This window comes from Delphinapterus leucas, chromosome 3 (assembly GCF_059928025.1).
Source record: "Delphinapterus leucas isolate spDelLeu-1000000601 "Yukka" chromosome 3, BTC_Dleu_Yukka2, whole genome shotgun sequence".
Classification (NCBI taxonomy): domain Eukaryota; kingdom Metazoa; phylum Chordata; class Mammalia; order Artiodactyla; family Monodontidae; genus Delphinapterus; species Delphinapterus leucas.
Window position 1 is genome coordinate 156,380,715 of NC_143131.1, and position 14,911 is coordinate 156,395,625.

General features: G+C 42.0%; 1 protein-coding gene across 2 annotated transcripts in view; it reads left to right on the forward strand.

The window, feature by feature from the left end:
• LOC149749845 (SUMO-interacting motif-containing protein 1-like) overlaps window positions 1-14,911 on the forward strand; it is a 103,487-nt gene that overhangs the window by 81,509 nt on the left and 7,067 nt on the right. For both annotated transcript variants that reach the window (XM_089909690.1, XM_089909691.1), the window contains 2 exons: window positions 8,557-8,713; window positions 8,900-8,984. In XM_089909690.1, the coding sequence (XP_089765816.1) occupies window positions 8,557-8,713; window positions 8,900-8,984 (242 nt within the window). The remainder of the gene's footprint in view (window positions 1-8,556; window positions 8,714-8,899; window positions 8,985-14,911) is intronic.

Genomic DNA, 14,911 nt, shown 5'->3' on the forward strand with positions numbered 1-14,911 from the left:
TGTATTTTTTTATTTCTTCTTTGATTTCTTCAGTGATCCCTTGGTTATTTAGTAGTGCACTGCTTAGCCTCCATGTATTTGTGTTTTTTACAGTTTTTTTCCTGTGATTGATTTCCAGTCTCATGGCATGTGGTCAGAAAAGATGCTTGATGTGATTTCAATTTTCTTAAATTTTCCGAGGCTTGATTTGTGACCAAAGATGTGATCTATCCTGAAGAATGTTCCATGTGCACTTGAGAAGAAAGTGTATTCTGCCACGTTTGGTTGGAATGTTGTATAAATATCAGTTAGATCTGCCTGGTCTATTGTGTCATTTAAAGTTTGTGTTTCCTTATTTATTTTCTGTTTGGATGATCTGTCCATTGGTGTAACTGGGGTGTTAAAGTCCCCTACTATTATTGTGTTACTGTAGATTTCTCCTTTCATGGTTGTTAGCATTTGCCTGTGTATTGAGGTGCTCCTATGCTGGGTGAATATATATTTATAATTGTTATATCTTCTTCTTGGATTGATCCTTTGATCATTATGTAGTGTCCCTCCTTGTCTGTTGTAACATCTTTTTCCATCCCTTCACTTTCAGTCTGTATATGTCCCTAGATGTGAAGTAGGTCTCTTGTAGACAGCATATATATGGGTCTTGTTTTGTATCCATTCAGCCAGTCTGTGTCTTTTGGTTGGAGCATTTAATAATCAAGGTTATTATCGATATGTATGTTCCTATTACTATTTTCTTAACTGTTTTGGGTTTGTTTCTGTGGGTCTTTTTCTCCTCTTGTGCTTCCCGCTTGGAGAAGTTTCTTTAGCGTTTGTTGTAAAGCTGGTTTGGTGGTGCTGAATTCTCTTAGCTTTTCCTTGTCTGAAAAGCTTTTGACTTCTCCATTGAATCTGAATGAGATCCTTGCTGGGTAGAGTAATCTAGGTTGTAGGTTTTTCTCTTTCATCACTTTAAGTATATCCTGCCACTCCCTTCTGGCCTGCAGAGTTTCTGCTGAAAAATCAGCTGATAATGTTATGGGGATTCCTTTATATGTTATTTTTTGTTTTTCCCTTGCTGCTTTTAATATTTTTCTTTGAATTTAATTTTTGTTAGTTTGAATAATATGTGTCTTGGTGTGTTTTTCCTAGGGTTTATCCTGTATGGGACTCTCTTTGCTTCTTGGACTTAAGTGACTCTTTCCCATGTAACGGAAGTTTTCAACTATAATCTCTTCAGATATTTTCTCAGACCTTTTCTTTTTCTCTTCTTCTTCTGGGACCCCTATAATTCGAATGTTGGTGTGTTTAGTGTTGTCCCAGAGGTCTCTGAGATTGTCTTCAATTCTTTTCATTCTTTTTTCTTTATTCTGCTCCTCGACAGTTATTTCCACCATTTTGTCTTCCAGCTCACTTACTCGTTCTTCTGCCTCAGTTATTCTGTTACTGATTCCTTCTGCTGTATTTTTTATTTCAGTTATTGTGTTGTTCATCTCTGTTTGTTCTTTATTTCTTCTAGACCTTTGTTAAACATTTCTTGTATTTTCTCAGTCTGTGCCTCCATTCCGTTTCCGAGATTCTGAATCATCATCACTATCATTACTTTGAATTCTTTTTCAGGTAGATTGCCTATTTCCTCTTCATATTTTTGGTATTGTAGGTTTTTACCTTGCTCCTCCATCTGTGACATATTATTTTGCCGTCTCATTTTTTTAAATTTTTTTATGAGTGGGACTGTGTTCTTGTCTTACTGGTTGTTTGGCCTGAGGCTTCCAACACTGGGGTTTGTAGGCTACTGTGTAGAGCTGGGTCTTGGTGCTAAGATGAGGAACTCCGTGAGACCTCATTCCAATGAAAATTCCCTGGGGTCTAAGGTTCTCTGTTAGTCCAGTGGTTCGGACTCAGAACTCCCACCGCAGGAGCTTTGTCCTTACCCTGGCAGGCTCATGAACCAAGATCCCACAAGCTGCCTGGGGTGGCAAAAAAATAAAATACAATAACAAAGTAAAAAATAAAATTAGACTAGGAAACTAACAGATATGTTAGGAAGAATATAAAAATAAAAATATAGATGAATCAACAACCGGAAGGTACAACAGTACCACAGTAGTAAAAAAGAGGAGGGAAAAAAAAGGGGGGTGGGGGAGGAGGCTTTGGCTGCAGAGGGCAGGGCCTAAGCAAGGGTGAGGTTTGGGTAGTGGGTGGGGCCAATGCTCAGGACCCACAGGGCTGGAACAGGCCCTGGGGGCTGTGGGGGATGGGGCTTAGGCTCAAGGAGCAGAAGGGGCCCAGGCGTGCCCCCCACTCCTGGTCTGAGAGGGCAGGGGACTTCACCTGGGAGCCCAGCAGGCTTCCTGGGCTCAAGTGGGTGTGACAAACGTCCTCCTCTCCTCTCCTGCTCCTCCAGTCTGGGAGGGCCCCTCCCCGCTGCCTCTCCTGATCTCCCCTCCTCCCTCCTATGCCCTCAAGGACCTACATATTTGGAGGGCAGGGGACAGGCCTGGGATCTCAGCAGGCTCCCCATACCGAGTGAGAGGGGCAATCGCCCTCCGCTCATCCCCCACTCCTCCCAGATGGCTCCTCCCAACTGCCTCTCCTGATCTCCCTGCCTCCCTCCTATGCCCCCAGGACCCATGCAGCCTGGATGGGGCTTTGGAGGGGGGGGTACAGGACTGGGAGCTCAGCAGGCTCCCTGGCCCAGACGGGCCAGGCAATCGCCCTCCCTCCTCTCCTGCTCTTCCTGGAGAGTCCCTCCCGCCTGCCTCTCCTGATCTCCCTGGCCTCAGGGATGCCGATCCTGTCTGGCTTACACTTCTCCTCCCCCATCAGTCCCCCTGCATCCTACCGGTTCACTTTGGGGTTCCTCCCATCTCCTTGGGCATCAGAGTCCCCCACCAGCGGCCGGCAGGTGCCCTAGTTGCAGGGAGAAGCTAACTCCACACCTTCCCACATCTCCATCTTGACTCTGCTCTCCTACTGTTGACTTTTAAGAGTCTTTATATATTCTAGATACAATCCTTTTTCAGATCTGTAGTTTGCAAATATTTTCTCCCATTCTGTAGTTTGTCTTTTCATCCTCTTTAACAAGGTCTTTCAAAAAGCAAGTTTTAAATTTTAATGAAGTCCAGCTTATCAGCTTTTTCTTTTAAGGAAAATGCTTTTGTGCCAAAGATTCCTTAGGATTGTCTGTGTAGACCATCATGTCATCTGCAAATAGGGAAAGTTTTATTTCTTTTTTTCCAATCAGTATGCCTTTTATTGCCTTACTGCACTGGCTAGAACTTCCAGTACTATGTTGAATAGCAGTGATGAAAGCAGACACCTTTGTTCATGATCTAGGGGAAAGCATTCAGTTCATTAATTATTGATTAATTAAAATATGAGTTCAGGGCTTCCCTGGTGGCGCAGTGGTTGAGAGTCGACCTGCCAATGCAGGGGACACAGGTTCGTGCCCCTGTCCGGGAAGATCCCACATGCTGCGGAGCGGCTAGGCCCGCGAGCCATGGCCACTGAGCCTGCGCGTCTGGAGCCTGTGCTCCGCCACGGGAGAGGCCACAACAGTGAGAGGCCCGTGTACCGCAAAAAAATATATATATATGAGTTCACCATTAATTATTATGCCAGCTATAAGTTTTTTTGTAGATATTCATTAATAAGTTGAAGAAGTTCCCTTCTATTCCTAGTTTTCTCAGTTTTTATCATGAGCAGGTATTGAATTTTATCACATGCTTTTTCAGCAAATGTTTTACTTTTTTTAATGGTTGCTCTTGGAATTACAATATGCATTCTTAACTTACTAGAGTCTGCCTTGAATTAATATTATATCATAACATGTAATGTAAGAACCTTATAACTGTGTATTTCCATTTACCCCACTCCCATCCTCTGTGCTATTGTTGTCATACATTTTACTCCAGGATGGGATCATATTTTTGCTTTAAACATTTAGTTGTTTTTAAAAAAATTTCAGAGATATGGGACGGAAAGTCTTTATACTACCTAACTGTGATATTATGACCTATAATAAGAAATATATATATTTGATCTTCATCCTGTTCCTGGCACAGAGCTCTTTTGGAGTTTTATAAGTGATAAGAGTGATCAAGTTATCTTTGTTATGTTAGTGAGGGGTCTTTCAGAAAGCATTTGGTGACCTACGGATAGGAGCTGGTTGCCAGGGGAACCATGTAATTAGAGAGTTGGGACTCCAACCCTCCACTCCCAGCCCTCCCCCCACCCCACCCCCACGTCTTGGGAATGGGCAGGGGCTGGAGGTTGAGTTCAGTTACCAATGGCCAATGATTTAATCAGTCATGCCTATCTAATGCAGCTTCCTTGAAAACCCAAAAGGCCTGGGTTCAGAGAGCTTCCAGGTTGGTAAACAGGTGGAGATGCCTGTAGAGTGATGTACCCAGAGAGCATGGAAGGGCCTCACCCTTTCCCCATACCTTATGCATCTCTCCCATTTGGCTGTTCTTGAGTTATATCCTTTTATAATAAACTGGTAATCTAGTAAGTAAAGTGTTTCTCTGAGTTCTGTGTGCCACTGTAACAAATTAATCAAACCTAAGATGGGTTTCTGGGAACCTTCGATCTATAGCTAAGTGGTTCAGAAGCACACAGGTCAACAACCTGGACTTTCCAATTGGCACCTGAAGAGAGAGTGGGAGGGCAGTCTTGTAGGATTGAGCCCTTAACCTGTGGGATCTGACACTATGGTAAATAGTGTCAGAATTGAGTTAATTGCTTAGTGGTGCTGAAATAAAACACACATCAGATCCACATAGCTACCATTTTGGGTGCTCTTCTTTCTTTGTTGAAGATCCAAGTTCCATTTGGTATCATTTCTCTTCCACCTAAAGAACTTAACCTCTTTTAACATTTTTTGTAGTGCAGGTCTACCGTAGTGAATTCTCTCAGCTTTTGTTTATCTGGAAATGTTTTTATTTTACCTTCATATATGAATGGTGTTTTTACTTGATATGAGTTCTAGATTGATAGGTATTTTTAATTTATTTTAAAGATGTTCCATTTTCTTCTGGCTTGCTGATGAGAAGTCATTAGAATTTCTTACTTTTGTTCCCTTATATGCCATGTGTCTTTTTTCTCTGGCTGCTTTTTTTTGTTTTCAGCAATTTGATTATTATAACTAGGTGTGGTTTCCTTTATGTTTATCCTGCTTGGGGTTTATTGAGATTCTGGAATCTGTGAGTTGATATTTTTGATCAATTTTTGAAATATCTTGGCCATTATTTTTTGCCCCAAACTTTCATCTTCTGGGAATTCAAGTACATATACATTAAGCTGTATGACACTGTTCCACAGAACACTGAGGATCTGGTGTTTTCTACTGTTGTTGTTTTGTTTTATTTTGTTTTGACTTGTCTTTTTTTTTCTCTTTTTCACTTTGGATAGTCTTCATGCTCCCTGATCTTTTCTTTTGTGGTGCCCAATTGTTGTTAAGCCTATCCAGTGATTTTTTTTTTCAGGTATTGTGTTTTTCAGCTCTAGAGTCTCCATTTGGTTCATTGTTATAGTGTCCATTTCTCTCTGCTAAGTGTCCCCATCTAATCACTGATTATATATATTCTTGGTTAGTTGGTCGGCTGGTTGGTTGGTTGGTTGGTTAATTTTGAACATATTTATAATAGCTGTTCTAAAGTCCTTGTCTACTAATTCCAACATCTGTATCAACTCTTAGCCTGTTTCTATGGACATTTTGCTCCTGGTTATGAATCACATTTTCCTGCTTTTTCCCCTGTCTAATAATTTTTTATTGTGTGCTGAACATTATGAATGCCACATTGTTGAGAGTCTGAAATTTGCTGACTTCCTTTAAAGAGTATTGAGTTTCATTCTTGCAGACAGTGATTTACTGGCAGATTAGCTTTCTCCTTTTAAGCCTTGTTTCTAGGATTTGTAAGGGTGTTCTAAATCAACCCTTCTTAAGATACTAGTCTTGTAGCTTAGTCTTTCTGGGGTTGCACCTGAATGCCCAACATGTTCAATGAGATCTCTCCTCTAGCTCATTGAAACCCCATGTCTTTCAGCACTGGGTACTCTCCCGAATTCCCAGTCAGCTTATAGCTCCTCACTAGCTGTTCTCTCCCAGGCTTTTGGATCTTCTCCCTGTCCGTGTGCCAAGGGGGCCCCTTACACATATTTCTTGAGCTCCCTCTTCTTTGACACAAATTCCAGCCACCTCAGCTCTACTGAACTCCAGTCTCTGTTTGCTCTGCCCAGCAAGCCCACTGCTTTCTGTTTGGGACCCACGCTTTCCTCTGCCTTAGTTAGAAAGTGCCCCCAGCAAGAAATCTGGGGTAAACATGGGGTTCACCACCTTTGTTTCCCTTCTCTCAAGAATAATAGTCATTTGTAGTAGCTTGTCCAATGCCTGAAAATAGTTATTTCATATATTTTGTACAGGTTTATAATTATTGATAACAGGAGAGTAAATCCAATACCAGCTATACTTGCTAAGGCTGGATCTGGATGTTAGCCTTCCTCTGTATCTTGTTTTTAAATTTTGAATTTGAATTGCTATAGATAATTGTACCTCGATTTCCTACTATGTCTAATACATTAAAATTACTTTCTTGTCCCTTGGATATTTCTGGGTTTGCCATTTTGGGTTATAAAACCAGGACAAATGCAGGCCCTGGAATAAAAATTGGAAGAGAAAATACAGTTTGAAATAAAAAGTTATTAAAAAGGAAAACTGTCTTGTGAAAGTAATAGGCCAAATACAGAGTAGAAATTAAACTTTAAAAGAATTGGGGGAATATCTTATAAATGTAATAATTTGGAGTCCTTTGTATTAAAAAAGAAAATTTGTCAGAGGAGGTATAGAATCGTACTTAAAAAAAAACCACACATTAAAGAGATAAAATGGGGCTTCCCTGGTGGCGCAGTGGTTAAGAATCCACCTGCCAATGCAGGGGACACGGGTTCGAGCCCCGGTCCGGGAAGATCCCACATGCCACAGAACAACTAAGCCCATGTGCCACAACTACTGAGGCTGCGCTCTACAGCCCGTGAGCCACAACTACTGAGCCTGCGTGCCACAACTGCTGAAGCCCACGTGCTACAACTACTGAAGCCCGTGTGCCCAGAGCCCGTGCTCTGCAGCAAGAGAAGCCACCGCGATGAAAAGCCCGCGCACCGCAAAGAAGAGTAGCCTACGCTCGCCGCAACTAGAGAAAGCTCGCGTGCAGCAACGAAGACCCAACACAACCATAAATAAATAAATATATTTTTTTTAAAAAGAGAGATAAAATGGATTTTCACAAATATTACAGACTTTTTAAAACTTTTGAATGGTAAGAAGCAGAGGTTTTAAAGTATTTATTCTGCTTTTTTACCCTTGCTTTTACACAAATAATACCTGTGCCTGGTGGAACAGCAACGGGAAAGGGGAAAAAAGAAAATAAAAATGAATAGATACTTTGTTATTTATCATTTTTATAAGTGACAGTGGCACAAAGAGCACCCTATTTTTCCAGATGTTGCAAAACTGCAAAGGGGCAGTTGTAGAAGAAAGAACTCTGAGATCTAGAGCTAGCTCTGTTGCTGCCATCTCCTTATCTGCTCATGAGCCGTCTATTCCTCAGAACTGCTATGACAAGCAGACCTGGCAAGAACCACCAAACAAACCTTCAGGCAAAAACCTTCAGGCAGTCCAGAGATTCACCCTGTGCATCTGAGATTCATAACTTTTTTTTTTTTGGAAGCTGACATTGCTTTTAGAACAATGAGTTTGATTCACCTTTCTGAAGCACAGCCCCCGTTTTACAGCTATCCCGCTCAGAAGCCTCTGAATGTGCTCCAACCCACCCTCGCTGGCCAAGCCCTGCCCTGCACAGAGTGACAAAGTCAAGGGCCAGAGTCCCTCTGGGACTCTTAAGTCCTAGACTTGAAATTTAAGAAGGCTGCAGTGCCCCAGCTATGACTTTTACTTCTTTGTTTTTACCCATGCTTAACCCTGCACTGAAATGCCTCCTGCCTCGGGCCTTCTTTACTCCTAGACCACCGTCAGCAGCGCCACCTCCTCCATACGAAGGCTGCTTCCAGCCCCTTGATCAAATGTGCTCTCTTCTCTGTGTCTCTAGAGCGCCACAGGCACCTCGCATACGTGTACACTTGCCCTGCGCTTTATGTAGGTTTCCTGTTGCATACTTCTTGCCCCTGTTCAACTATCAGCTTTTTGAGAGCAATATCCTCTTTTATTTCTCTTATTATTCCTTGTTTCTGCCAAACAGTACCTGGCACATTATGGCCATTCAGAAATATGTAATCTCATGATTAATTCTCTTGGTTACAGTATGATATAATTCTTCTTAACGTGTCCTAAACTAGTCTTTTTCAAATATCAAAGACTTTCCCTCTTTCTGACAGTTGCAAATTTATGAACAAATCCATTTCTGCCCTGTCCACAAGCTTTGTGATTTTGTAGGCCTTCACTGTATTCCTTCTTAGCCTTCTCTGGATTAGGGCAAAGGTTAGAGCATTCAGGGAGAATTGTGGTGTATGTTCCGTGAAACAATAATTGTGATAGTGAACTCTCTCTATCTCTTCTCCACACAGAGAGATGTTCTTTACTACCATGGAGAGCCACCTTCTGCGCTGCAAAGTGCTGGAAATCATATTCCTCCACAGCTGTGAGACACCCACCCGCCTGCCCTTGTCTCTGGCCCAGGCCCTCTATTTTCTGAACAATTCCACATCACTGCTCAAGTGTCAGGTACATTTTTCCCTATTTCAGTTCCAGGCCTAGAACACCTTTTCCTTAATCCTTGATTAAGTAAATTATGTAAACGTGTAAAAGTGTTTTACACTTTTTTACATTATGTAAAAGTGACTTGAAAACTGTACAAAACCTCTAACTGAGGAAGGCATTTATTACCAATTGCTTTTACTATCTCTGCAGTCGGATAAAACCCAGTGGCAGACATGGGATGAACTGGTTGAGCATCTACAGTTTCTGTTATCCAGTTACCAACATGTTTTAAGAGGTAAGGAGCATTTGGTCACAAACCAGATGGTGTGGGAGTCTCACAGTGGACATTATTATGAATTAAAGTTACATAAGGGACTCTAATTTGTTAGCTTCAGTAAACCATTGTTCCTTGGTGTAACTGTGAGGAACAAGGAAGGACATAGCCGGAATCACTGCTGTGAAACAGAAGAATTCACATAGTATTTTTGTTATGGCAGATACTACAGTGGTCCTCACAGTTATTAGGCTGTGCAGGTAAACAAAAGTCATCCTGACATGAGAAGGATTTAGTAATGACCTGATGTGGCCCTGGCATCTTTCCGTGGCCTATCACTGCAGCGTCTTTGTTGGGTTGATTGCTCACTGACTCGGACATTGTAAATATCCGTCAATATGATGCAAATACAGAGCAAATCAGTGGCAAAGTAAAAATGTACATCTTGCAAAAGTTGTAAGACACTCTTAAGTCTGTGTAAGTGGCTCTGCTCTAGTCACAGGCAAAGCCAGTGATCCGTGAGGATCTGGAAAAGTTAGACTAATTAACACTCAGGGGGCAAATATTGACAAGGATAATGATGGAATAGCTGCTTCAAATAAGAATGATTTGATTAGCCAAGGATTAATGTGGTCCCTGGGGAAACTAATGTAATTATTAATTACATAAGGAAAGATAGTAAGTTTTCAGGGGAGAAAACTGACATGCCTCTTGATGTGATACCCTGAGAAGGACACCTCATCACTTATGTAGTGTTCTTGCCAAAAATTCATGACCTGAATCTAATCAGAAGGAAGCATCAGACAAACCCAGATTGAAGGGCTTTTACAAAGTAGCTGGCCTGTACTTTCAAAAGTCACAATGTCTTAAAAACAAAGAAAGACTGAAGAACTGTTCCAGATTAAAAACAAACTAAAGCACATGAATATTAAACGTAAAACATGATCCTGGATAGGATCCTGAACCAGGGAAAAAGAAGTTATAATGTGCATTATTGGGACAATTGGTAAATTTTAAGTAGATTATATAATAGTATTGTGTTAATATTAAGTTTCATTTTTTTTTATAATTATCCTGGCTTATGAAAGTAAATACCCTTGGTCTTAGGAAATCCATTCTCAAGTATTGAGGGGTACAATGTCCAACTTATTCTCCGTCAGTAAGGGGGGAAAATGCATATATATATACACACACACACACACACACACACACACACACACATACATATATACATAATTTACCTGCCATGATCATATTGAGGTTGATTTTAGCTCAGTAATGGCACTTGGGAAGATAAGATGGTCCTTACACCCTCTTGGGCCTGGAATTGAGGAAGCTGTTACAGAAACATTTTAAAAAGCACTGGATTTAAGACAGAAGGTCTGGGTTTAAATCCCAACTCCATCACCTACTCTGCATTGGGCAGCTAACTTTATGTCTCTAGACCTCAGTTTTTTCCTTCTATAGAACGGGGATGGTAATACATAACTTACCAAGACTGATTGCTAATGGGCGTGAGATAAAAGTAGAAAGCGCTCAGTCAGTGTTAGCTGCCTGTCATCTGGCCAGGAGGGTCTTCTCTGTTTCAGGCGCCTGTAACTAAAACATAAGAGAGAGCATTGTCAAGGCCACGACATGTAATTGTGTGGTTTGTGCATTTTTTAACACGCTCAAAGAAAGGTATGTGTCCTTCTCAGAACAAAGCCCCAAAGGCAAATTCCATGCCTTATGGAGGTTTATGTAATTGTTTCTTTTGGAGATCTAGCTGAAAGTTTAATATTAAAGCAGCTCGGTTTTGCTTAAAGTTCACCTTTAAGACTTCTTGTTCATTTCTGTTTTGCGTCCCAGGGAATACACCTGGGTCATGGGCAATAGTAATTTAAGATGGACATGGGATCTACTTTTATTACAGAATATATTCTTCTGCCTTGAATAAAGGAGAGGAAGGCCTCAGACCAGTGTATATTGACCAAGAATAAACGGGGTGTGTTCCAATGCTATTTTATCCTTAACATTGTTTCCAGCTTCTTTGGAGACCAGGAGTTAAGAAGGAGAAAAAAATATTTAGAACCAGTAGTTTGAAAACAGAGTCCTACAAAGAACTACAAAGAACACAGCTGAATGGTTCCCTGAAATGGTCAGTGTCCTTGTCAGTAGGCATTTTACTGTGAGGGCTCCTTAGTCATCTCTGTCCTCTTCAAGTGGGCTGAGGACATTGTTGACTGTGTTTTGAGGTCGGCCGGAGTTGTCCAGCTCCAAGGGCAGGGGAAGAAGGGAAGAGGTTGGGGAGCCTAAGCTCGCCCTATGTTTATGGGAACCTCTTAGCATGGAGGAATAGAGGAAGGGAGCATAGGTAAATGTGCATGCACTGGCTTATCTAACCCAGTACCCCTGTGAAGGTGAGTACCACCCGCCTTTCACAGATGGGAAAACAAAGGCTGAGAGGAAAGTAAATGCAGAGCCAGGTCTGTTGCCAAAGTCTGTATATGGTGAAAGCACACTGGAAGGAACTAATTTTCTATGAAATCACTGGGTCAGATTAGAAGGTGAGATTCTAAGGAATTTCCGACCCCCCACTTTCTAAACTCTCTATACATGGTTAAAATACTTTTGTATCTACCCTTGATCCTGGGCAGAAGTATATCTTGAAGCCCCACATCTTGTAAATGTTTCTGTAGAGGGCAGAGTAGCCCCACTGAGAGGTGGATGCTGGGCTGTCGGCTGAGCTCACATTCTCTGGCTGAGAGAATCAATCCCCCACACCCCAGTTTCACAACCATGCAACTCAAGTCAGCCTCGGCAAAATTATGAATTGCCATAATGCCGTGAGTTTTCCTGATGCTTATGAATAATTAGAACCTCATATTTTGAAACCATGAATTCTAGGAATTTAAACATATAGTATTTAAATGAATGAAATGCATGCTTTTCCTGAATTCCGCCCTGCTGGACCACTTAGGGCGATGCGGAAGTCAGACACCTGTTCACTCCAAGGAGAGTCTCACATACAGCCTTCCTGCAAGGAGCCCTGTCCACAGAGGGGAGAAAAGCAGACTCAGGCAAGATCAGTTAAGTTCATACATTCATCCAGGCAACAAATATTTACTGAATGCCTCCTCTGTGCCTGGCTCATTGGGAAAACTTCAATGAATGAGACCAACATGGCCCCTGCCCTCCTAGAGCTTAACTGTCTAGTAAAGAGATTGACCCTAAACAAACCACCACACAAGTAACATATAATTGCAATGAAAATAAATGCTGTGAAGGAAAGTACAAGTGCACACTGTTTATGGAGGAACCCAGGAAGGCCTCCCTGAAGAAGTGATACTTGGGCTGAGATATGAAGTACCAGTGTTAGCCAAGCGAATAGGGAGGGAAAAGTTTCCCAGAAAGAAGAAACAGCATGTCCAAGGGCCTTGAGACAAGAAGTTGCTTAATGAGTCCAAGGAACATAGAGCAAACTGGTGGGACTAGGATACAGTGAGCAAGGGGGTAATAGCACGAAACGAGACCACGGTACTAGACAGGAGCAGGTGTGAAGGGCCCTCCTGTTAGGGAGTTCGTGTTAAGGAATTTCACCTTGATTCCAGAGTGAAGGGAACCCATCAAAGTGGTTTTAAGTAAGGTCACTCTGCCTGATGTGTGATAAATAGTTTGGCCAAGGACCAGAGAGGTCAGGGGAGGGATAATGGTGACAAGGGTGTGGGTGGTGCAGTGGGGAAGGCAGTGACGGATCAGAAGCACTTTGAAGATCAGTGTGACAGGGCATGGGTGACCAAGGCTGAAGGATGTCGCCCAGTACTGACGTGGAGATAAATGGAAGATCTGCAGAGAAGATAAAGAGCTCAGTGTGACTGTTAGATTGGAGATTCCTGTAGTGACGACGATTATGATAAAATAATAGTAGCTGATCCTAGTGTTGATCCAGGAACTAATAATACTACCAGCCAGAATATCTTGAGCCAGGCCTTGTGCCAAATAAACCCTTTACATAAATCACCTCACACAATAATCACAAGAACCTCTGATGTAAGAACTCTCCTCTACTGAAGCATAAAATCCAAGGCCTTGCCAACTGGACCAGAATGGTTCAAGTCCACTGGCCTAGACTTCCTCCCCTTGGATGGTGGTTAGGTGGGCACTGCCAACCTTTGCTTCTTTGAATTTCCTGTATTAATAAATTCCAAATTCTTCTTGCTCCTAACCCACATGTTCCCTATATCCCACTCTATTCAGCCAATTCTATCTTTTCAAAGTCATTTTAATGTTTTTCAGAGTAGTACATGCTTTGTTTAAGAAAATCAAATTCTACTCAAAGGCTTTTGTCCCCTGTGACCGTTCTCCTCCAGTAGCAGAGTGAAATAGAGCACATTTCCCTGCTTAAAACCCTCCAGATACTTGCCTTTGCTTTCAGAGGCCAAACTCCACATTGTTCTGTGGCCCAGCCTGCCTGCCAGTCTCCTCTAGTCCTGCTCTCCTTCTTACTACCCAGATCTTACCTCCAGTTCTTGAAACAAGCTCTTCCTGCATCATGGCATTTGCACTTGTTCTCTCTATCTGGACTGCTTTTCCCCTAGACCCTTGCATGCTTATCTCCTTCTCATCCTTTGGGACTCAGCTAAGAGGCCCTCCCTGACTAGAGTGAGCTGCTTCCCTCGTTTCCCCAGTGTTCCTCTTCATCACAGCACCTGATTTATTTATTGGGTTGCACTCACCAAAACTATAATTGTTTTTGTTGGCTTGTTCACTGTCAGGCACTGTCACTGCAGCTAGAACGTCAGTCCATGAGGGCTGGGCCCAAGGCTCTGATCCCACTGCATCCCCGAAGTCTAGCCCAGTTCCACAGACAGAAGCTCCACAAGCTCACTGTAAATGTTTGTTGATTGAATGTTGAAAGGGCCCTGTAATGACATCTCAAGGCAGCTTCACCTCCTATGTTTCCAGACTTTTTGGATACTCTACAGTGTATTTATTGTACTTTCTTTTCAGTTTATTCTGTTTCCCAAATTTCTGGACACTGTAGTTCAGTCCTTCTAATAGCCCTGTTAATGAAGGTGCCATTACCCCCATTTTATAAATGAGATAGAGAAAATGATACTGTTGTGGCCTCTGGCGCACCTGGGAGTCAGAAGGGCTGCAGGGCTCTTCTCACTTTATTTGCCTTATATGTAACCTTGAGCTCCTTTCCCTCAATTCCACACACTTCCAGAACCTTGTTGGGACTGAGTTATGGATTTGGGATGAGATACCTTTAGACCTTTGTACTTTTCCCCAGTATTTTATTTTTGGACTTACAGAAAAGTTTAAAGCATAGTACGATGCACACCCATATAAACTTTACCTTGATTCATAAGCTGTTAACATTTTGCCACATTTGGTTTATCTGTTAATCCATCTATATGCTTTTTTCTTTTTTTCTTGCTGAACCAGTTAAGAGTAAGTTGCACTGTCATAATCCTTCATGCTTAAATACTTCAGCTTAAGAATACGAATATTCCCCTACATAACAACTATTCATCATCCCACTCATTTTATCCTTGATTTAATATTATCTAATATGTGCCGATAATATCCTTTATAGGTGTTCAGTTTTGCTTTGGGCCAGGATTCAGTCAAACAGCACACATTGTACTTGGTTGTTATGCTCTTCAGTCTCCTGTCATCTAACACAGCTCCCAGCCTTTACTTGTCTCTCGTAATATGTACATTTTTGAAGAGTCCAGGGCAGTTATTTTGTAGAATGCCTCACAATTGGGGTTGCCTAGTTATTCTCTGGTGACCAGCAAGAACATGGAAGAGATGAGGATGTACACCCCTTTCCCAGTGCGTGATGTCAGAGGCAGAGACTTGAGCCCAGCCCTCATGGACTGACATTCTAGCTGCAGTGACAGTGCCTGACAGTGAACAAGCCAACAAAAACAATTATAGTTTTGGTGAGTGCAACCCAA